The following is a 23,139-nucleotide window of genomic DNA, read 5'->3' on the forward strand; positions in this document are numbered from 1 at the left end:
AACACAGAATAGTATAAAAAGCTTGTAACTGCTTGACTGTATACATAAGGTGGAATTTCTTTGTAATCTCTTCCTGTAGATTACCTACAATACTATACCCTGGATATCCTTATTCAGTAATTGTTTTATTACTGTTTTGCTTGCTTGCTTTTTCTACGTTGTGTAGAGATGACTACTACCTCTGTATCTTTATCTGTTAAAAAAAAAGGATAACAGTACCTACCCCATGAGGCTATTATGGCCATTTAATAAATTAATTCATATAAAACTATAAGGAACTGCTACTAATGACATTACTTAAGGGACAAGGAGAATGGGATGGAGAAAGATTAAGTAAGTCGCATAACGTTATAACACTAGGAAGTGGCAGAGCTGGCAGGTGGTGGTGGGGGGGAGCTGAAGAGGCACGAACTGCTCTACACGGGAGCCTCGCCAAGGGGAACGCAAACTGCTCCCAACTTAATCCCCCGCAGGTGGCCGCGGCTTCTGGGTCTCTCCTCGAGACAAGACTCAGGGCCCCGATGGTTTCCGGTCCAGGCCGAGAAACCTTGGAGGGTCCCCGCGGATCAAAGACTTGTCTCGCTGAAGTCGCCTACAGCCAAAGCGCCTCCTTGCGACTACAGAGAGCCCGGCGACCACTTCCCAGAATTCCGTGGCCCTGACATCCAGAAGCGGAAGTGCCCCCTGCTACACGGGCCTCAGACTACACTTCCCAGAATGCTCCAGAGGAAAACATGCCGGTAGCCCCGCCTTCTGGAAAGGAAATACATCCGAGTACCCGGAGCTTCCGGATACTCCTAGAACCTCGGCCAAGATTTACCATTCTGTTGTGGAAGGGTCTGCCTTGGTCGCGCCTGCCAATTTTGTTATTGAAAGCTTTAGCCTTCCTGTAGAGGTTCGGGGAGGAGGTCAGGAGAGGTGTGCCTGGTAAAACCCCAAAGAACTGCACAATTAGTAGTAAGGATAAAAGAGAAATGCAGTGTCTTCGGCAGGGACAGAAGCGAAACTTTCAGATCACCTCAGTACCTGAAAATAGATAAAGTGAACCTTTTTTGTTAGTATCTTTAGGCACCTGACAGAAACAAATACAAATCCTCCAAAGAGAAAGACTGCTATCTGAGGCCCGATTCTATAATTTTATAATATATTCATACTGGACAAAGTACAGTAAACCTTTAACCAAAGAGCATTATGAGATATGCGAAGAAACACCTCATAATAATCAAAGTTTCAGGTTGGATATCCAACCTCATCACTACTATGTAACATAGTACTAGATATTCTAGCCAGAGCAGTCAGAAAACAGAACAGGCTTCCAAATTGGAAAAAAGTAGAATTATCTCTGTTCGCAGATGACTTGATCTTATATATAGAAAGATTCAATGTACACACAAAAAGTTAGAACTAATTAAAAAAGAAAAGTTGTAGGATACAAAATCAACACTTAAAAATCAGTGGCTACAAAAAAATATGTGGTTTTGAAAAAGAAATAAAAATTTTTGAAAATCCATTGCATCTCCATACATTAACAATGGCCAACCTGAAAAGGAAATTAAGAAAATTTCATTTACTACACCATCAAAAAAGAACAAAATATTTAGAGATAGACCTAAATAAGTGAAAGACTTATACACTGAAAACTATAAAACATTGATAAAAGAAATCAAAGAAGAAACAAATAAATGGAAAAACATCTTGTGCTCATGGATTGGAAGACTTAATATTACAAAAATGTCATACTACCCAAAGTGATGTACAAATTCAATGCAATCCCTATCAAAATCCGATTGGCATTTTGGTTTTCGTAGAAATTTTTTAAAAAGTCCTAAAATTTGTATGGAATCTCAAGGGACTCCTAATAGCCAAAACAATCTTTAAAAATAAGAATAAATTTGGAGGCCTCACGCTCCCTGATATCAAAACATACTACAAAGCAACAGTAACTAAGATGATGTGATACTGGCATAAAAACAGATATATAAACAATGGAACACAGTACAAGACCCAGAATAAACTTCTGCATATATGCCCAAATGATTTTTTGTGAGTACCAAGACTACACAATGGGGAAAGGACAGTCTCTTCAACAAATGGTCTTGGGAAAACCAGATATCCACATGCTAAAGAATGAAGTTGGACCCTTACTTTACACCAATACAAAATTTAACTCAAAATGGATTAAATACCTGAAATGTTTGACCAAAAAGGATTAAACTCTTAGAAGAAAACATAAGGGAAAACCTTCATGACATTGGATTTGGATATGATACTAAAAGCACAGGCAACAAAGTAAACAGTAGGCAAATGGGACTACACCAAACTCAAAAACTCTGTGTAGAGGTTGGGCGCGGTGGCTCACGCCTGTAATCCTAGCACTCTGGGAGGCCGAGGCGGGTGGATTGCTCGAGGTCAGGAGTTCGAGACCAGCCTCAGCAAGAGCGAGACCCCGTCTCTACTAAAAATAGAAACAAATTATCTGGCCAACTAAAATATATATATAGAAAAAATTAGCCGGGCATGGTGGCGCATGCCTGTAGTCCCAGCTACTCGGGAGGCTGAGGCAGTAGGATCGCTTAAGCCCAGGAGTTTGAGGTTGCTGTGAGCAAGGCTGACGCCACGGCACTCACTCTAGGCCGGGCAACAAAGCGACACACTGTCTCAAAAAACAAACAAACAAACAAACAAAAACTCTGTGTAGCAAAAGAAATAGTCAACAGAGTGAAAAGGCAACCTGTGAAATGGAAGAAAATAATTGCAAATTATATATCTGATAAGGGGTTAATATCCAGAATATATAAAAAATTTCCAAAATTCAACCATAACACCCCCCCCAATATCCTGAATTAAAAATTGGGCAAATGTCTTAAATAGACATCTCCCAAGAAGATATACAAATTGTCAATAAGCACATGAAAAGATGTTTGACATCACTAATCATTAGGGAAATACAAATCAAAACCATAATGAGGTATCACTTCATAGCCATCAGAATGGCCACTATCAAAGGATGTAATGTTCGGACACATGTGCATTGTTGGCAGGAATGTAAAATGGCACAGCTATTGTGGAAAACAGTATACAGGTTTCCCCCAAAATGAAAAACAGAATGACCAGATGACTCAGCAATTCCACTTCTGGATATGTATCCAAAATAATTCACATCAAGACTTCAGAGGTATTTTCAAACTGATATTCATCACAACATTATTCACAATATGCAAGAGGTGGAAGCAATCCAAGTGTCCATTGACAAGAGAATGGACATAGAAAATGTGCTACATACAGACAATCAAATATTATGCAACCTTAAAAAAGAAAAACCTGTCACATGCTATAACATGAATGAACCTCGAGGACATTATGCCAAGTGAAATAAGCCAATGACAAAAGGACAAATACTGTATGATTCCACTAATATGAAGTACCTAAAGTAGTCAATCAGAAACAAAACGTAGAAAGTGGTTAACAAGAGCTGGGAGGAAGGGGGAAGGAAATAGTATCCAACGGGTATAAGATTTTGAGTGTTGTAAGATGAAAAAGTTCTAGATATCTGTTGTACAATGTGAACACAATTAACACTAATGAACTGTACATTTAAAAATGGTTAGGATGGTAAATTTAATGTTATGTGTTTTTTACCATATTTTTTTAAGTCTCACTCACACACACACACACACACACACACACACACACACACATGCCCCTTGCAAAGAGGCCTACTAGGCATTGTGTCTCCTTCCTAGTGGTTTTAGAAGGGCCAGTTTCAGCTATTTGTTCTTCACTTCAGAAGGGATATGTTGATATGTCTGAGACCACTGGTCCTCTAGAAATCTAATGAAGGTGGTCAGCCCCTGAATTTTTGTGTTTTTATCCATCCTCTCTCACGTATTATATATGTCTGGTGTAATCACTTCTTCTTGCTTAGAAAGTGTAGTCACTATTATATTTACAATGTATCAGGCCAGAGTAATGTTCTGTGGAATGGAGAGGCAATTAAGATTTATACAGACTAGAATCAAACAATTATTTCCATAAGGAGCCAGGTAGTATAATAAATATTTTAGGATTTGCAGACCACAGGATCTCTGTGGTCAACTACTCAGCTCTACCATTTTAGCACAAAAGCACCTATAGATAATACGTAGAGTGGTCATGGCTATGGTTCAATGGAACTTTATTTACAAAAACAAGTGGCAGGCCAGGCGCGGTGGCTGACGCCTGTAATCCTAGCACTCTGGGAGGCTGAGGCGGGCAGATTGCTCGAGGTCAGGAGTTCAAGACCAGCCTGAGCAAGAGCAAGACCCCGTCTCTACTAAAAATAGAAAGAAATTATCTGGCCAACTAAAAATATATATAGAAAAAATTAGCTGGGCATGGTGGCGCATGCCTGTAGTCCCAGCTACTCGGGAGGCTGAGGCAGTAGGATCGCTTGAGCCAAGGAGTTTGAGGTTGCTGTGAGCTAGCCCGATGCCACGGCACTCACTCTAGCCCGGGCAACAGAGCGAGACTCTGTCTCAAAAAAAAAAAAAAAAAAAAAAGTGGCAGCCAGATTTAGTCAACGAACCAGTTTACCAATCCCTAATTGTGAAAATTTCCAAACACTGACATAGCACTGAGCTAGGACCTTCTAAGTGTATCGATGGCCTTACCAGACAAAAATAAACTTCTTTGGATGATATATACTAGTGGGTATGGATAAAAAAGCATACATTGTCTTAATGGCTGTACATCAGGTGCCAGCAGACATGTTGACTTGCTCCAGCAATGAAACCACATCTGAAGCCGCAATTGAAGTCAACTCCTAATTAAGTTTTAAATAATCTCCTGTCATTCTCCAAGATTTGCCTATCTTCTGCACAGGTCAAATAAGTGAATGAATGAGAATGTGATAGAAATCATGACTCCTGCAACTTTCAAGACACTGCTAGTGGCACTAATTTCTGCAACCCTTCCATGAATGCGGTTTTGCTTTGGGTTTCCTATTTTGGCACATACAAGGCAGTTACAGTGTTCACATGTCCTTTCTTACCAAAACAGCCCTTGTTCCATGGGTCAGGGAACCAAGGAGGATTCTGCCAGCTGTTGAATGCAGCTATTGCAACTCTGCATTCTGGGACTTGGGAAATGACCCTAGGATGAGTTCAGGAATCCATCTGGACCACCACAAATGGACCTAAGCAGACATTCATTATTTGTCCTCCATAAACCCTTCTAACTGGTGGACCACAGTGACATTTTGGGGTTCTGGGAGTTAGTGTCAATTCAGTCTAGTGTCCAGTAATCCCTCCACAGTCTGGTTGTTTCCATTTACCTAGTGCACAGACTCCATTAAATATGGCTGCAAGTCACTTTGGAGATGTCTAGGGTAATTTATGGTAGTATAAATCAGTTTGGGCAGCATATTAGGGTACTTCCTCTAGGGGACCTGACCTGCCCTTCATTGAAGGTGCTCTGGGAATGGGAACTCACTCACATAATGGAAGTGGCTGAGAGTATACAACTCTCTCATGTTGATTTACCAGACCTAGAACTTTTCCACTTATTAAAATCAAGTAGGAATTTGGTAGGCTTCTGATATTTGTGTATTAAACTATTCAGAGGATCCCTTTTGCTTTGCTGCTCATTATGATAAACACACTCACTTTGTCTTCACCAATGAAGTGCCTGCACTTAACCCCTGATGCTCCAGGATCTCATCATCCTCATTGAATTCAATGGGCCCACCTTGATGTCATAATTTCCCTCTCATTCCTGGTCTAAGAGGCCCTACAGAGCTCTCCAAGATCACCAATACTCCTCTCACCAATAGATTTCTCATATACTTGGCAAAGAGAGTGTTCTCTGTGCTCTCCCAGGGCACATAGGGGTTGGGTAAGAAGGTCTTTCATGATAAATCCACTCCAGCACTGTGGCATTCTTATTTATGTATGCTCTATACAGTAGTTCTGAGTTGGGGCAATTTTGCCCCACCCCAGGGAACATTTGACAGTGATTGGAGACGTTTTTGCCTGTTATGACTGGTGTTTGTGCATATGTTTGTGTGTTACTGGAATCTAGTGGCTAGGGGGCAGGGATACTATATTGCTAATCATCCACAGGGGATCCCCCAACAGAGCTATTCAGTATAAAATGTCACTTGTGCCAAGGCTGAGAAACTCTGTTCTACAACATACTTACAAAGTTCTGGCATTTTGACTTTAAGGTCAGCTAGCTTTCCATCCAGGTTTCAGTCACTCAACTGAGCAAACTGTTAAAGGCATTCCCAGGTGCTCCAGCTACCACAGTGCATCTGGAATGACTGTTCAGTGCACCCATAACAACAAACCTAGCCTAATCATCATTATATTACTTCCACCTGATTCAATACCCTTAATCTCCACAACCATATATATTTCTCAGGTTTCTATTGATATAAATTACAAAAATCCTTATTTGGGCTAGTACAGTATCTTCTCATGGTCATACCTTGTACTTGATGACTTCTCTCCCCATTGCCTGCAAGGACTTGAGTCCCATTATAAGTCTAGAAAAATGAGGTAGTGGAGGGCAAGTCTTGAGGATCTACAGTCCCTTGCAAGGAAACTATCTCAGGGGAGGTCATTACAGGTTTCTCAAGCAAGGGGAGCATAACCTAAAAAAGGGAGGAAGGGCTCTTTCTAATGGCAAACGAGGTTCTGCTAAATTCAGTGGTAAAGTCCTCAGCTTTGTTGGAGTCTGCCCATATGTTCCCATCCCAATTTTTCAGAATTCCACTCCTTCCCATTGATGCTGTGTGTGTGACATAAGAGACTCTATAAGGCTTTGAATGCAATGTGTTGTCAGTCACCCACGGACTGAATTTAACTTTGGGTATCTCTTTTTTCAAAAACTAAGAAATGCTAATATATAACAAGTTCTCCAAAATGTTAACATGTAGCCAAACTCAAAGCTAAAATAGGAAAATCTCCCAGAGGCCCCAAATGAAGAACTCTAGCCCACAGTGGCAAGTGGGAATTGAAACTTAATAGCCAACATGGGCCAAGTGAACTGGATACATATAAGTTTGTTTGTTTGTTTGTTTTTTTAATTTTTGAGACAGAGTCTCACTCTGTTGCTCGGGCTAGAGTGTCATGATGTCAGCCTCGCTCATAGAAACCTCAAACTCCTGGGCTCAAGCAATCCTCTTGCCTCAGCCTCCCGAGTAACTGGGACTACAGGCATGTGCCACCATGCCTGGCTAATTTTTTCTATATATATATTTTTGTCCATATAATTTCTTTGTATTTTTAGTAGAGACAGGGTCTCGGTCTTGCTCAGGCTGGTCTCAAACTCCTGAGCTCAAATGATCCACCCGCCTCGGCCTCCCAGAATGCTAGGATTACAGGCATGAGCCACCGTGCCCAGCCCATATAAGTTTAATTTAGAATGTAAATGGGAGTCAAGGTCATAGGAGCTGTGAACAATGGGACTGAGTAGTGAACTACCCAACACTACCAATGTAAGAGCATTTCTTCCATTGGCTGTAAAAAAGGAAACCGTTCCCCAGTTGCTAGTGCCATCTTTAGACCAACCTAACAACCAAAGCCAACCAGAAGGGCAGATAAGAGAATCAAAAGGCAACCATTCTAGTTGCCTTAGACTGAAGCAGGTCTAAGTCCTACTCTCCCTGTGGTCTTTTCAGTTATGGGAGATAAATGTAAAGAGAAAGTTCACTTAACAAAGGAGTCAACAAACTTTTTCTGTAAAGTGCCAGAAAGTATTTTAGATTTTGTGGACCACAGTGTTTGTCACAACTACTAAACTGTGTCATTGCAGTGAGAAAGCAGCCAGACAATACATAAAAGAACGGGTATTGCTATATTCCAATAAAGTTTTCAAGGCAGGGAGCCACGTTTGGCTCACAGGAGGTAGTTTGCCAACACTTGGCTTAACCCACTAAACAACAAACTACCTTGAGAGTTAGTGAGCTATCCTGGTATCTACAAGAGCAAACTAAACATCAAACACTGAGGATTTCTAACGCAATTTGAGGTAGCATGGACTTTATATACTTCACATGTGAAGGTGTGGCCCAGGAAACCAAAGAAAATTGGAGGAACCTGCCCCTCACATTATACATATCCTTTGCTGAGTAAGCCCTTTAACCAACTAATCTTTAAACATCACTGAAATGCCTAAAAAGAAGGGTATTCAATCCTGCTTAACTGCTTGTTCCCATCATTAATCTCTGCTGGCTGGCATCACGCTGTTCCCTCCCTATGCACATCTTTTCCTCAGGGAATCTTTTTAAATTTTACCCCCTAAAGCTATTTTCACTGTCTTCAGAATTTGCCCTCGCCCTGTTACTTTGTAAAAATTGTTTTTCATCATTCCCTTTTACCACAGTTCAAGATTCTCTTTGCCATACAGTACCTGGAACGACTCAGTCACTTCCCCAATCAGATCAAGATTGAAAGGACAAGGCAATGCTCTGGGCTACCCAGTCAGTAAGGAATCCGACAGGAATGAGGATGCATTAATTCCTACTCATGAAATTGCACTGAAATCTTCTAGGCTGTATTTGTGCCTTAGAAGCTTCAAATGCATCAGTTGTAAATACATACCCACACCAATGTATCTGTATCTTTGACTCATAGTTTTTATAAATGATTTCCAGACTTCCATTCCTTAATTTTGGCCTTATGTGCCATATGATGATAGATAATTTCTAACTGTAATGGATTAATGTTCTTAGCAATTTTTCAAATTATATTTTATGTAACTTTACTACCTGCTTTGTAAAATAACAGTATTTTACTAAAATTGATGCTCACTGAAAATTAAAAAATATAGAAATATGAAAAAAAAAAGCCTTGCAGATTGTCCTTGCCACTGCATACCTAAGGGTGAACAGCCTCTCACACATGATCAGATGCACTGTTGCATTATTCATACACGTGGGGACTCATGAGTTTGACTAAGGTATACGATGTTCCTACACTAAACTTCTTCTAAGTTTAGCCATCATTTTCATGAATTTGTTGTTGAATGAGTATATAAAAAATTATTTCCACTTTTAACAAAATTCAGCAACATCATTGATGTGCTACTCGCCTTTTCTATTTGAATCTCCTAAGTTCCTATTCTGATTTACAGAGCAAAGGGATGCACATTATATACTGACATGAACTCCTCTTCCAAAAGTATTCTTTGGAATACTTTAGCAGTATTCCACTGCTAAAACACGTCAGTCATGCTCCACTTATCAATGTGTTTGATAAAATTTATCAAATTCTAATAATTTTTGTCCTTTCTCAGAATGGGGAAAGGAGACTATGGGGTAGAGAACTTGACAAAAGTTATCTACTGCAAATAGCCTCTACCTATGTTTTGATGAAAGTAATGCTAAAGCCCTTAGAAGGCAATCGTGTCAAAGCCTGAATGAAAATGTTGAGAATAACAAACTAATAATCAATTCAATATTTACTGTTCGTCATTAACTCTTCTGACACATAAATGCCTGCCTTAACAGTGAATAATCAATACTGTACTACATAGTGTCCTATTACTGCAAGATTAACAAAACTGACTTTTCAGTCTATACTGTCACAAAAGATAACTAAATCTACATAAAACTAATATAACATTAGACAAAGTCCAGAAAGATAGGACCCAACTTGATTAGAGAGGCTAGGGGAGAACAAGAGCTAATCATAACAGGACAGTGCCAAATCAGTATTGCAGATTACAGTATTGAGTGGTTTCCTACATTCCAACTCTGTCTCCCTGAATTAAATTTAATTAAGGCTACTTTCAGGTTTCCTGTTTTGAATACAAATTTTTGATATTCTGGAGGTGATCTCAATGCAACTTTCAAATATTATTTTTCCCATTTATTAATATAACAAATATTGAGCACCTATGAAGTACTTGGCAATGCTAAGATTATGTAGATTCAGTAGCGAACAAAGTCTCTGCCCTTAATATAGTGGACACTAATTTTGGCATGTCCATAATGATACTTTTGTAAAGACCTGATAAAACTCTTAGTCTAACACCTCTTTCTAAGTAGTATTTTATAAAGGTGAAGGTTGTCACTGAAGCCTTTAGGGTACCAATTATAAGGGTTCTCTGTTGTGTGGTCTCTGGACCACTGGGACATGAGGAGTTATGGCTGAAACACTGGCTTATTTGAAACAAATTACTTTTTCTTCTTTTGAGACTTGATTGGAAGAATTCACATGACACTTGAGCCTTCAAAAAAATCATTTTATAGAATTTTTTTCCTGTGTGGATTCCCTGACATTCTTACCACCTCTATTACTTTGACAGGATTTATCACCAACATGGATCCTGTGATGAATTGTAAGATTTGATCTCCAGCTGAAGCTCTTACCACATATCTCACATTTGTAAGGTTTCTCTCCTGTGTGAACCCTCTGATGAGACTGTAGTTGTGAGGACCGACTGAAGACTTTACCACACACATCACATTTGTACGGTTTCTCTCCAGTGTGGACACTCTGATGAAGCTGAAGGCTTGAGGCCTGACTGAAGTACTTACCACACTCCCCACACTTATATGGTTTCTCCCCTGTGTGCACCCTCTGATGCATGTCAAGATTCAGGCTCCACTTGAAGCCCTTCCCACACTCCTCACATTTGTACGGCTTCTCTCCAGTGTGGACTTTTTGATGGGCTTGAAGGTGTGCACTCCGACCAAAGCTCTTCCCACACTCTTCACATTTGAATGGCTTTTCTCCACTATGGACTCTCTGATGGGCCAAAAGATTTGAGGCCTGCCTGAAGACCTTCCCACACTCCTCACAATTATATGGTTTCTCTCCTGTGTGGATTCTACAATGAATTTTAAGATCTGCTCTACGACTGAATCCCTTTCCACATTCCTCACATTTGTATGGTTTCTCGCCGGTATGGATCAGCTGGTGAATTTGAAGTCGTGAACTCTGATTAAAGCCCTGCCCACACTCCTCACACTTGTAAGGTTTCTCTACACTGTGGGCCTTCTGATGGATTTGAAGATATGAACTTTGACTGAAGCCCTTCCGACACACCTCACACTTATAGGGTTTCTCTCCTGTGTGGACCACTAGATGAACTTGATAATGGGAGTTCCTCCTGAAGCTCTTCCCACACTCCTCACATTTGTATGGTTTCTCTCCAGTGTGCACTCTCTGATGGGCTTGAAGATTTGAACTCAGAGTAAAGCCTTTCCCACACACAGTACATACATATGATTTCTCTCCAGTGTGGACTCCTTGATGGGCCTGAAGACTTGAAGGCCGACTAAAGCCTTTACCACATTCCTCACATTTATAGGGTTTTTCCCCTGTGTGGACCCTCTGATGAATGTAAAGATTGGAGCTACAAATGAAGCCCTTCCCACACTCCTCACATTTGTATGGTTTCTCTCCCGTATGAACTCTCTGATGGGATTGAAGATGTGAATTGCGACTGAAGCTCTTACCACATGCATCACATTTGAATGGTTTCTCCCCAGTGTGGAGTCTCCGATGGTCTTGAAGATGAGAGGCCTGACTGAAGGCCCTCCCACACTCCTCACAATTATAAGGTTTCTCTCCCGTGTGGACCTTACAATGAACATTAAGTGCTGATCTACGATTGAAACCTTTCCCACACTGATTACATTTGTATGGTTTCTCTGTCATATGGATATTCCGATGGTTTTGTAGATGTGAGTCCTCATTGAATTCCCTACCACCTTCATCACACTTAAGTTTTTCTCCCATGTGAACTCTCCAAACAGGAAGAACTGAGCTGTAACGAAAGCCTTTTCCACACTTGACACATTTAAGAGACTTCTCTCCTGATTGTAATTGCTGTTGAAGATCAAAGCTGGAGAGATCACCAAAGGCTTTTTCACACTTGTTACACTGGTAAGGTTCCTGTCCTGTGTGAATCATGCTATTCTGATCAAAGGTCAAAATCTTCATGTTGTCTTTTCCATAATCATCAGATCTATGAGACTTTTCACTTTTGTGTGCTCTATAATCATCATGGTGACGTGAAATCCAACTGATGGGGTCAACACCCTGTTTACACTGACATAGTTTATTTTTCATGGGAATTTGCTGGTATCTATTCTGATAATTCTGTGACTCAGTCAGGAAAGTTTTCCTCAAAGAATCCTGGCTTCTCAAAGTCAGAAACTCTGAATTTCCAGTATCACTGGGACCATCTGCTTTATGATTTAGCATATAGTTGTCATATTCAGAAATGTGAACAGACAGTCCTGCCCCTACCTGGCAGGGGAAATCACCTTGTTTGTGAAACTGAAAATTATTTATCATGGGGTCTTGACACCTGGTTAAGTCATCTGCAATTTGTTGCCAGATTTTCCAACACGAAAGCTCTTCATTTGTTCCTCCACCTTGAATAGTCCTTAACTCACTTTGACTGTTCTCTTCTGTAAGGACAAAGAATTCAGAGATATAGACAGGTGAATTTTTTGTTCAAGGATCCAAGTAATATTTAGGACACAGTGTGAGACTTTAATGAACCTCAGGATGGTGCAGCTTATCTTTTTCACAACATAAAAAGTTTTCTGGTTTACATACTGATAGAAACCAAGAAGTGGTCCACTAAGCTCCCAACCACTAAGCAGTAATGAAATCCATTTAAAAACACAACTACTGACATACTATCTAAATCATTTTTTAAAAATTACATATCTTTCCTATCATAATGTACTACCAATAAGGAAGAACATTTGTAGTGCTCATAGTTTTATAACTATAGCCCAGAATAGTGCCTGACAGTTAGTAGGTACTCAAGAAATGTATGTATAGATGAATTCCAGTTTGATTTCCAAGATTCTCTATAACTCCAAATTCAAGTTTAAGTTTGAGCCAAGTCATAGAAGCAAAAGAGCTTTTATAAGTAAGGTATCTGAAATACAAAAAGAACTGGAAAGTACAGTTTTGCTGAGAAGTTGAAGAGGTGTACCTGAGGCAAGGTTTCACCAAAGGAGTTAATTTTGAAGGAAAAAATCAAAGGCAGTAAAATCACTTGAATTCTTACAAAAATAATTCTTCCCCAAATGAACAGGCTCTGCTACAATTGCTCAAAGAAAATCATACGGAAAGCATGTTATTCAGTTTGGTAACAACTATAATACTCTAGGTCCCTAAGATGGTACAGACAGGTAAACACACACACATACCACCACCGCCCAGAGAAATTAGAATTAAGGACCTGAGAAATTAGAATTAGGTTAGGAATTGATTGAAAGACAAAAAATATTTTGCAATATCCCTTATTTTTTCTGATTTGTTCACCTCCTATTAGTTACCTCTATGGAAGACACATTTCCGTATGCGTTAACTCATTCATTTATTCAACTAATATTTACAGAGTCCTCTATTTACAGGACTATTCTAAGTACTGAGGAGACAGCAATAAAGAGACAAAATTGTTCCAGTCCTGAAAATTACACTCCAGTGAGAAGACATAAGTTATAAACAAGTGAACAAAAATATATATGAAGTGATGATAAATGCTTATACACAAAATAAGGTAGGGCACAGAAAGTAAACGGAGAAATGTGTTTTTAATAGAGTGGTCAAAGGAGGCCTCTCTTGTGATATCAAAACTAAGTAAAGAGCTGGCTGGGCGCAGTGGCTCACGCCTGTAATCCTAGCACTCTGGGAGGCCGAGGCGGGAGGATCGCTCAAGGTCAGGAGTTCGAGACCAGCCTGAGCAAGAGCGAGACCCCATCTCTACTAAAAATAGAAAGAAATTATCTGGTCAACTAAAATATATATAGAAAAAATTAGCCAGGCATGGTGGCGAATGCCTGTAGTCCCAGCTACTCAGGAGGCTGAGGCAGTAGGATCGCTTAAGCCCAGGAGTTTGAGGTTGCTGTGAGCTAGGCTGACGCCATGGCACTCACTCTAGCCAGGGCAACAAAGCGACACACTGTCTCAAAAAAAAAAAAAAAAAAAAAAAAAAAAAATTACTGATGGGATTCAATAAATTGGTTTTATAATTTGCTAATGAGACAGGAGTGAAATGTGAAAAAGAACAGACAAGGTATAAGAGTATTCTGTCCATTTACAGACCTTTTATAAATGAAAAAGACCTAAAATATCCTATTCAGAAAGACCAGAAACATCTTGGGTCTCTGCATCCCATAGGAACCAGGAGAGGCAGGGGCCCATACTCAGGGAACCATTTTAGGAGCCTCAAAGCCTAAAACTCTACGGTCAGAAAGATACTACAGAGGGAGGCTGTCCTCACCCACTGAGAGCAGGTTCCTGAAGTTCTCCACCATCACATCTCGGTACAGCTTCCTCTGGGCAGAGTCCAGCAGCCCCAGCTCCTCCTCAGTGAAGGCCACAGCTACATCCTTAAATGTCACTGCTTCCTAGAACAAAAACACATGACCTCAAAGTGGGAAGGATGGGTGGGAAGCTGCTCTGGATACTGAGGCATTTGTAATAGATTTCCCAGCCCTTCTCCTTCTCTCTTGCCAATGCCATACACTGATTTTCCTCAGTTTTACCAAAAGTCCTTCTATGAAAAAGAAAGCTTTATATATTTACTTGGTGATCTCAGTGAGTACTATCTAAGTAAACTCCCTAGAACTCTAACTGTTGCACTCTGAACTAAAAAGGTTTTACTTTTTAATTAACACTGTCAATTTCTCCAGAAATGTTTGCCAATTTAGTCCCAACAATCTTTGATAGCACCTGACTTCCCAAGGAAGTGGGAGCCAGGTGAGGAGTAGTGTTATACATGGAAATAAACCAAAAGGGGATGCCAGGTCTCTGATTGACTCTTTGTCTCTCTTCTCCTGTCATGGTCTTTCACTTGAATATAACACCTTGACTCTAGATCCTTGGTTTCCCATGTGAACTTGAGCAGATTCCTCATTTTTTACAATGCTTTGTCATGTTTAAAATGAAGATAAAACCAAGTATCTCTATAATTCATACAGTTGCCCTGAGGGGTAAACACAGGGTCAGAGCACAAGTGCCTGGCAAGTCCTCTAATACCACTAGACTTTTTTAAACTAAGGTCACATATTACTTTGATTTAAAAGAAAAGAAAAAAAAACTCAAAGGAAAAAAGATAGACCAGTAAATAAAATACACACAGGGTATGATTGAGGCATGGGTAAGATAGAATCTAGCTCTTATCATGAAAAAAAGTCTAAAAATATTTTTTCTGAGTGAAGCAACTGTCAAATCCTGACGCACTGTGCCATATTTGAATATTCTATCAAAAACATCCTAAGTGCTACATACAAAACATACCTTTTCAATTCTGAATACTTAATATGTTAAAGGGCAACATTTTTCAAAATTAACTTTTTTGGAAAAATACAGGAAAACTGTCACTATAGTTTCTAAAACAGTAAAAATCCTAAACTAGAGAGAAAATAATTTAAAAATTGGGTACATAAATTTGATGGGTATATGACACAACAATTAACAATGAATGTTACACAATATTAAAAAAAATTTTTAATTGTATCTGTGTTATAAATGCAAATATATAACTTAAGTACACATGATGAAGAGATTACAGAAATATAAATACAGCCAATTTATAAGTGGGGAAGTAGTAAAGTAGAAGATGTTTCTTATTTCTATTAGTTTTTCTACTTTTATTTGTAAAATAGAAAATGATGAAACAAAACAAAAATTAAAACCCAAATCAGTTAAATTTAAATGATCCAAAATAAGTACCTGGCACACTCAACAGGTCCTCAAATGCCTTGACTCTCCTTGAAAAAGAAACACATGTGTCCCATCTCTGAGTACAAAAATAGCATTTTTAATAATGAGAAAAGGAAGCTCTACTCACCTTGAACTTACTCATTTTTAATTCTTCCTTCTGGGGAAGCACAGAGTCCTAAGAAAGCAGAACTAGGAAAGAAGAGAGAGAAGTCAATGGAAACTGGGCAGGTATGTTGCTAATCCCTGTGGCTGCTCCTAGTGAAGCAGAAAACGCACTTGTTCCTCAGGATGGCTGCAGATACGGGGCTTCTGAGTAGAACATGACATGGATCTCAGATAGCCATCTTTACCACTTTCAGTGTACAACCTGCCCAACCACACGGTGGCCCCCATCACTGGTGTGCCTGTACTTCTACTGTAGTTAATTCTTATTCTGGGTACGGTATAAATTGAGACAACATCTAAGAGTAGACTCTGAAATTGATACACATGGGTTAAAATCCTGGTACAGCTACTCACTAGCAGTGCCACCTTGGGGAAATTAACATCGCTTTGGCTCACTTCTGTCATCTGTAAGTGGGAGAGAAAACCAGTACCAACCTCATGGGATTATTTCAAGGTAGAAAGCTCTGAACATTGTCAGGTTTCATATTTCTCTGCAACTGCAGTAAGTAAAGGATAGTCTATAGTTTGAAATTATCCCTAAAAATGCAATTTCTACCATGAGAATATTTTAAGATGCCTAAGTTCACAGGTTGTTGCTCTGTTTATGTGAAAGTATCTTATACTTCTGAAAAACCTCATTTTCTTTCTTATAAGTTGTTCCCTCAATGCTGAACTAATAAAAACTAAGATACTGCAATTAAAAAAAAAAGTTTGACAGTCCATACCTAATTTGAATGAAAAACACAGGAATCTGAGTCCATAATGTTATAAATAAAGGAATGTATAGTACATAAATGGGTGAGAAGAGAAACCACCTCTTATAGCCTAACACATAAACTAATAAATAATGAAAGACAACTAGAAAATCATCAATGGATGCTAAAAATTATTAAGTTTGTTGAAGAATAAGATAGCTACATAGTCTTAAAGTATTAACTGCAAAAGGAAAAAGATAACCTGGTAGACCTTTATCCAAAAGAACAAAGTTAAGACCACCAGTGGGGGAAACTCACAAACCAACAAGAGTCTTTCTACAATGCACTGAGAAAGATAACTCACCACTTTTGTAGCATCTCTGCTGATAGCTCATTGTCTGAATTTAATCATGAACAAACATTAAATTAAAAAAAAAAGGAACATTTTACAAAATAATTTGCCAATACTCTACAAATATCAAGAACAAAAAAGAAAAATAAAATCTAAGGAGTCATTCTAGATTCAAGGTGACTAATGAAACGAAAACTAAGTGCAATGCATACAATTAGACGGGCCTTCAGGGGTGCAGGGGTGCGTTTGTTCTCAAAGACTTTATTGGGAAAACTGAACAAATTTAAATGTGAACTATAGATAACAGTGTGTTATCAATGTAATTAATTTCATTTTGATCACTATCTCTAGCTTGCTCTCAAATGCTTCAGCAAAAAGCTAAAAACAAAATATAAGTATGATTAAGTTGTGAAAGAAGAAGAAAAAAAAATTAGCTCTGACAGCTAATAGCAGCAACAGCCAGAACTCGGTAATTTCAATTTATAAACAAGAATCAGACAGGGCCACTCAGTGATCATGGTGAACAACATGGTCTGTAACACAGAGACAAATACATTCTACAATGACAAAAAGAACCAAATGACTGCCTCTCCCAGCTAACACGAATGACTATTTCATTAAAAGTGACAACTACAGTCTCATTTTGTTTCCCCACCTCCTATGTAAAAATTACTATAATATTCAGTTATCAAATTACTCAATAATGACAGTATCCAATCATACTGCCCAAAACTTTCTCCAACTCAGCTAATATAACCCAAAACCCTACAATCAGCCCCTCCTAATTGCCTCTTACCAACACACCCCATGCATGATGATTCCCTGTGGTGTGTGGACTTCTTTGATGTAGCAAGTTAAAACAAACTTAACTGTCCTTGGTTATAGGTATGTTCCTGGTAGTATTTGGCTTATGGTCATCAACAGAGCAAACAAGCAAAATGTAAACAACTGGTGAATCTGGGTTAAGAGCATATGAATTTCCTTATACTATTTTTTGCAACTTTTCTGTCAGTTGGAAATTATATAAAATTAAAAAAAGAATCAGGATATAGTCATAGCAACAGTAATAAAAACAACTGTAATGGCAACAAAGATGATAATGATGACAATTATGGCAGTAACTTCTAACATTAATTAATAGTAACTAGTACTTGATACTCCCACTTTTGGGAGAAGTGCTCCAGTACAAAAGAGGGCAATGAATCCACTACCCAAAGCCTGGGAGAAATGTGTCTTCAGGACTTGTAAGTTTCTCCATTTTGATAGACTTGCCAGCTGCCTTCTGCTCATGTCATGATTTTGCATAGAGACTTGACAGTTAACAGTATTTAGTGGGAAGGAAAAATCATTGGATTGAGTAAAGTTCTAATACGGCCAGCTCAGTTTTATCTGTGATATCTGGCAGGGTCAATTTTCTAGACCTGAGTTTCCAAATAAGACTCTTTCCTGAGCTTCTCAAACTTTAAATGGGCACAGAAATCACCTTGGGATCTTGCTGAAATGCAGATTCCTGGGTCCCATCTGTAAAAATTCTAAATCAGAAGATCTGGGCATTTCTACTCAGGTGATGCCAATGCTGCTGGTTTGTGGATCACAGTTTGAGTAGGACTACAGTGCACTATCAGTCCCAAATAGCCCCAACTGAACAGAAATATACACAAGAATAACCTGACAAAGTCGCACTAAAAATGTTAATAATTGTTATCTTTACGTGCAAAAGCTATGGGTAATTTAAGTTTTTTAAAAATTTATTTCTGTATCTTCTGAATTGTCCATGATTATATGTTACTTCTATATTAATTGACATTTAAAAAATGAAATAGTTGAGAAAATGACTTTTAAAAACTCAGAGAACAAACCAAACCTTGCTCTCAAATTCCCTGCAGTAAAATCCCAACCTAGTTTCACATGATACTAGCCAGTTTCCTGTGGCTTAGGGAGAATACACCAAAAAGATCATGAACTCAGGTCCAGACTCAGACTGCCTAGATTTCAATACTTGCTCTGCCTCCTGGATGACTGACTATAGGCAAACAAGTGTGTCTTAGTCTCCTCACCTTTAGAGTAGGAAAGATAGCAACACCACTTCAGAGAGCCATGATGTGATGGAAAGGTGTCCTTAGAATGGGACTTAGCAACTAGTGCTTCATTGTAATTATAACCAGCTCCATAAGCAAGAAAATGTTTCCTCAATAGCGTTTTTATTTCCTTCATATTTCAAATGAGTTTTCAGTGTTCACATTGTGGCTAAGGCTGGCTGCTCTAAGTCACCTTGACAGTGAGTTTTATCTCAGTCCTAGCAGGTTAGCAGCTGTAGTCTCAAAATAGGCAGAAAATAGAAAGCTGTTGGTAAGATTTGCTGACCAGAACTTGGCAACTTTCTATTGCACTGATGCATTCTCTTTTGAGTTTCTTTCCCAGAAATAGTGGAACCTCCTTACAGCCATAAAATAATTACAAAGCCTCACACCACCTGTTTATCCAAAGAAGACAAGATAAGTGATACTCTACTACAGACTGTCCCCAACGACCCACTGAGCCTGTGCACAGGCTGAAAGATTGACCAACATTACCCCTAGCCCATTATAATACTAAAATCCTCACCCTGGAGAAAGACTTATCTACCATTTTTTGATCGTGGGACATATGTACTAGCATGATTTCCCACTGCTCTTGCGTGCCCTGCACTCCACCCCAAACACAGAATGATACTCACTCCCCTCGTGCATTATTCATTTTGCCTCCAGAAAACCCCCCTGACCCTGTTGGTTGGGGAGGGGGAGGCAATTTGAGGCAGTGCATAACCTCCCCCACCCAGCAGAAGGGTCTCCTGCAATAAATCCTTTCTTCCTTGACAATCCTTGTCTCAGAATTGGCTGTCTGTGTGGGGAGCAACATTGAACTCCCCTTGTGGGTTCGTTCAGATAATCACTTCTCATGCTCCAATACATGGCCTACATATTTTCTGATTTATGTAAATATCTTCGTAGAAGAAAAATGACAAGTCTTACTCACGTGAGGCTCTGCTGCCTCCTCCTCCGAACAGCGTTTTTTTGAGAAGTCAGGACTGGGGAAGGAAAGAGGGTTGTGAAATCAGGATTGTGTCTCCATCCCAGATAAATAACAGGGCATTCCCCGGTACCAGCTAGAAGCAAGCCTCTGCTTCCTAAAAATATCAGGAATTAGGGGCAAACCATACTCATGGGTTCAGGGAAGCTCATTTAAAACTTTTTGTACTACCTCGTTTTTTCTCAAACACCACACTGGGAAGGTATTACTTTTATTTTCCTTTTACAGAACAGCAAACGAAGGCATAGAGGGGTTAACTAACTAGCCCACTGTGACACCGTACGAAGTGGCAGGACTGGCTTGCAGGTGGGGGAGTCGGGTTGGGGAGCGGACAGCTCCGGACACCCTCGAACCCGGCGGAGCACGACCCGGGCTGGCCCACCCTGGTAAGCCCCCAACGCGAAGCAGTCCTGCCCAAGGAAACACAAAACAGCGCCCTCGCGCCTCAAACCTCCGCATTTAGCTGATCCTCCTTTTTCTCCCCATACGAAAGGCCGGTAGCTGTCGGCCCCAAGCACATTTCGGGCAAGTTCGGAAGGTTCCTGTGGAGCTGAGCTGAATCACCAAAACCAAGGCAAAGATGGCCGCTACGTCGTCTTCCTGGGGCGGAAGTACCTGCGACTACCAGGAGCTCCGGGACTACACTTCCCAGAATCCCCCAGCACCGCCTGCCTCGCGCGGGAAGTGCCGACCACTACAGGGAACGCCGGGACCTACATTTCCCAGAATTCCGCAGGGAAAAAAAAATATTTACAATCTGGCCTTACAGTAGGTCAAGTATGTGAGACTACATGGCGCTCTGGACTACACGTCAAAAATGCTGGGGGGCCTGGGGAAGGAGAAAAATTGGCAACAGTACAGCCCTCCAGGAGTACACTTCCTGAATGTCGGAGCCCCCTGATGCAGAAGTGGTCAACTCCCTTGAGCTCGTGTTTTCACTTCCCAGAACCCCTCACTTCTCTTTGGACAGTGCTACAGTCTGGATGTTTGGGCCCTCGCCCCCCGCCCCACCAAAATTCGTGTTGAAAGCCTAACTCTGGAGGTGATGGCATTGGGAAGTGGAGCTTTTGCGAGGTAATTAGATCAGGAGAGCAGAGTGAGTTAGCTATGTGTGAACACACAGGAGACCCATCCATGGACAAGAGAGGGTCCTTGCTAGACAATGAACCTATTGGCGCCTTGATCTTGGATTTCCTAGCCTCCAGAACTGTGAGAAATAAATTTCTGTTGTTTATAAACTACCCATTTATGGTATTTTGTTATAGCAGCCTGAGTGGACTAAGACAGACATGGTCAAGGGGATGTAAGTCCGTTGCCTATCACAAAGTCTTCTTGGTAAACTCTAGAAAGTCTCACCATAGAAGTAAAAACAAACAACACTCCCCTGCCTCAAATCCAGGTAGCTCCCAGGTTCTACAGCTATCTTGTGACCAACCTGAAGACTCAGGTCATCAGGAGGTACCTGCAGTCTTATCAGTTATGGGCAGGGGGTGTCAACAAATTTTTTTGGCTTAACCTACTGAGTTTTCTGTTACAAATTACCTTGAGGAAGGATGACCTAATATGGTATCCGGTGGTACCAAAAAAAGAAAAAAGAAAGAAAGAATATAGGTACTGAATTTCTGATGCCATGTGTATAGAAAAGAGTTAACATAGATAGGCTAGAGACTGCTATCCTTAGAAAGGCCTGCTTGCAACAAGCTATGGTTTGAATGATGATATCCCCTTGTTGAAGTTTCCCCTCTTCCCCTTCCATCCCTTCCGCCATTAGTATCCACCATCTGTCCCTCAAGAGGATGCAGCAACTAGGTGCCATCTTGGAAGCAGAGAGCAGCCCTCACTGTACACACAACTTGCCAGTGCCTTGTTCTTGGACTTCCTAGCCTCCAAAAGTGTGAGAAATCAGTTTCCATTGTTTATAAATTACCCAATCTGGTATTCTGTTATAGCAGCACAAACAAAGATACAAGGTTAGCCCTTGACTGGTATCTGGAAACTTAGATTTTGGTAGGATTTCCACAGTTCTTTGATAAGAGTGGGTCACTGTGCATAAGCTATTTATACAATGTGGTTTACACTGAATACCTACTTTCCTTATGAGAGTCTGGAATTTTGGTATAGGCTAGGGAGAGGTTGCCTATGTGACCAGCTCTTAGTAAAAAAACTAAACTAAACTAAACTAAAAACCTAGGGCACTGAGTCTCTGTTGAGCTCCCCTGGTAGACATTTCACACATGTTGTTACAATTCAATGCTGAAAGAAATTTAGTACATTGTGAATGGTTCCACTCTTGGAAACTTGTGTTTGATTTCCTCTAGACTTCATCCCATGCACATTTTCCCTTTGCTCAATTTACTTTGTGTCCTATCATAGTGAGTATGACAATAGAGGGTGTCTTGAGTATTCCTAGCAAATCACAGATGTGGTGGTGGTTTTAGGGTCCCCCAATATAACATGCAAATTGGTGAGTACAAAGCATCCTGTGAAAGTACACTCCAGAAAATCAATTGTGAAAACAAGTCTCCCCAATTAGATATAATTTGTTGAGTAAAGCCCTTTAATCAACTACACAGAAAATATCACCATCATGTCTAAGGAGTATGGAATGACATCCAAACCTGCTCTTTGTCCTTACCAGTTCCACATCCAAAGAAGGTCTGCTGATATTATGCTATGACACCTTTTCCTCAGGGAAACTTTTTTTTTAATATCTCCACAACATATGTTTACCCATTTTGTTTCTATATCCAGGATTTGCCCTCTCCGTTATAGATTAATGCTTAAAAAAGTGTAGCATGCATTAATTGTAAAAATACTGTTGTTCACACTCATCAATTTGTCTGTGTATTCAAACATGCAGAGAATTTTTTTGTTTTTGAAATTTGCTCCCAGAGTCCATTACTTAATTTTGATCTTATGTGCCATATAACGACATAGAACAATCATATAATATTGAGGCTTTAGCTGTAAGGGGTTATTATTTAGTATTTTTTCAAATTCTATTGTCCATAATTTACTGCTTTGGTAATATTGATGTTCAATAAGAAATTAAAACATACTTATGGAATTATAAAATAGAAAAATACTACAAAATGCTCATTGCTAGAGAAAATCATTAAGGAAGGATATCCCTTTATACATTATCTTATGCATGTACACACACAGATTCACTCAG

General features: G+C 39.8%; 1 protein-coding gene across 4 annotated transcripts; it reads right to left on the minus strand.

Moving 5' to 3' along the window:
- Positions 1 to 10,211: 10,211 nt before the first annotated feature.
- On the minus strand, positions 10,212 to 20,541 carry ZNF226 (zinc finger protein 226). Of its 4 annotated transcripts, XM_045531500.1 has the most exons (5): positions 20,416 to 20,541; positions 19,911 to 19,962; positions 15,811 to 15,872; positions 14,239 to 14,365; positions 10,212 to 12,406 (listed from the first exon to the last, which is right to left on the minus strand). In XM_045531500.1, the coding sequence occupies exons 3-5, from the start codon at positions 15,823 to 15,825 to the stop codon at positions 10,224 to 10,226; spliced, it is 2,325 nt and encodes a 774-aa protein (XP_045387456.1). In that variant the 5' UTR covers positions 15,826 to 15,872; positions 19,911 to 19,962; positions 20,416 to 20,541; the 3' UTR covers positions 10,212 to 10,223. The 4 variants fall into 4 exon arrangements, with proteins under 4 accessions (XP_045387456.1, XP_045387457.1, XP_045387459.1 ...); XM_045531501.1 differs by lacking the exons at positions 19,911 to 19,962; positions 20,416 to 20,541 and adding an exon at positions 15,693 to 15,730 and having other exon boundaries at positions 15,811 to 16,584; XM_045531503.1 differs by lacking the exons at positions 19,911 to 19,962; positions 20,416 to 20,541 and having other exon boundaries at positions 14,239 to 14,361; positions 15,811 to 16,584.
- Between the last annotated feature and the right edge of the window lie 2,598 nt (positions 20,542 to 23,139).

This window comes from Lemur catta, chromosome 19 (genome assembly GCF_020740605.2).
Source record: "Lemur catta isolate mLemCat1 chromosome 19, mLemCat1.pri, whole genome shotgun sequence".
Taxonomy (NCBI): domain Eukaryota; kingdom Metazoa; phylum Chordata; class Mammalia; order Primates; family Lemuridae; genus Lemur; species Lemur catta.

Coding starts and splice junctions, on each gene's coding strand:
- ZNF226 (XM_045531500.1), bottom strand. Junction 12,407..14,238: donor CAGGAACCTGCTCTCAGTGG/GTGAGGACAGCC, acceptor TTGTCCTTACAG/AAGAGAACAGTCAAAGTGAG.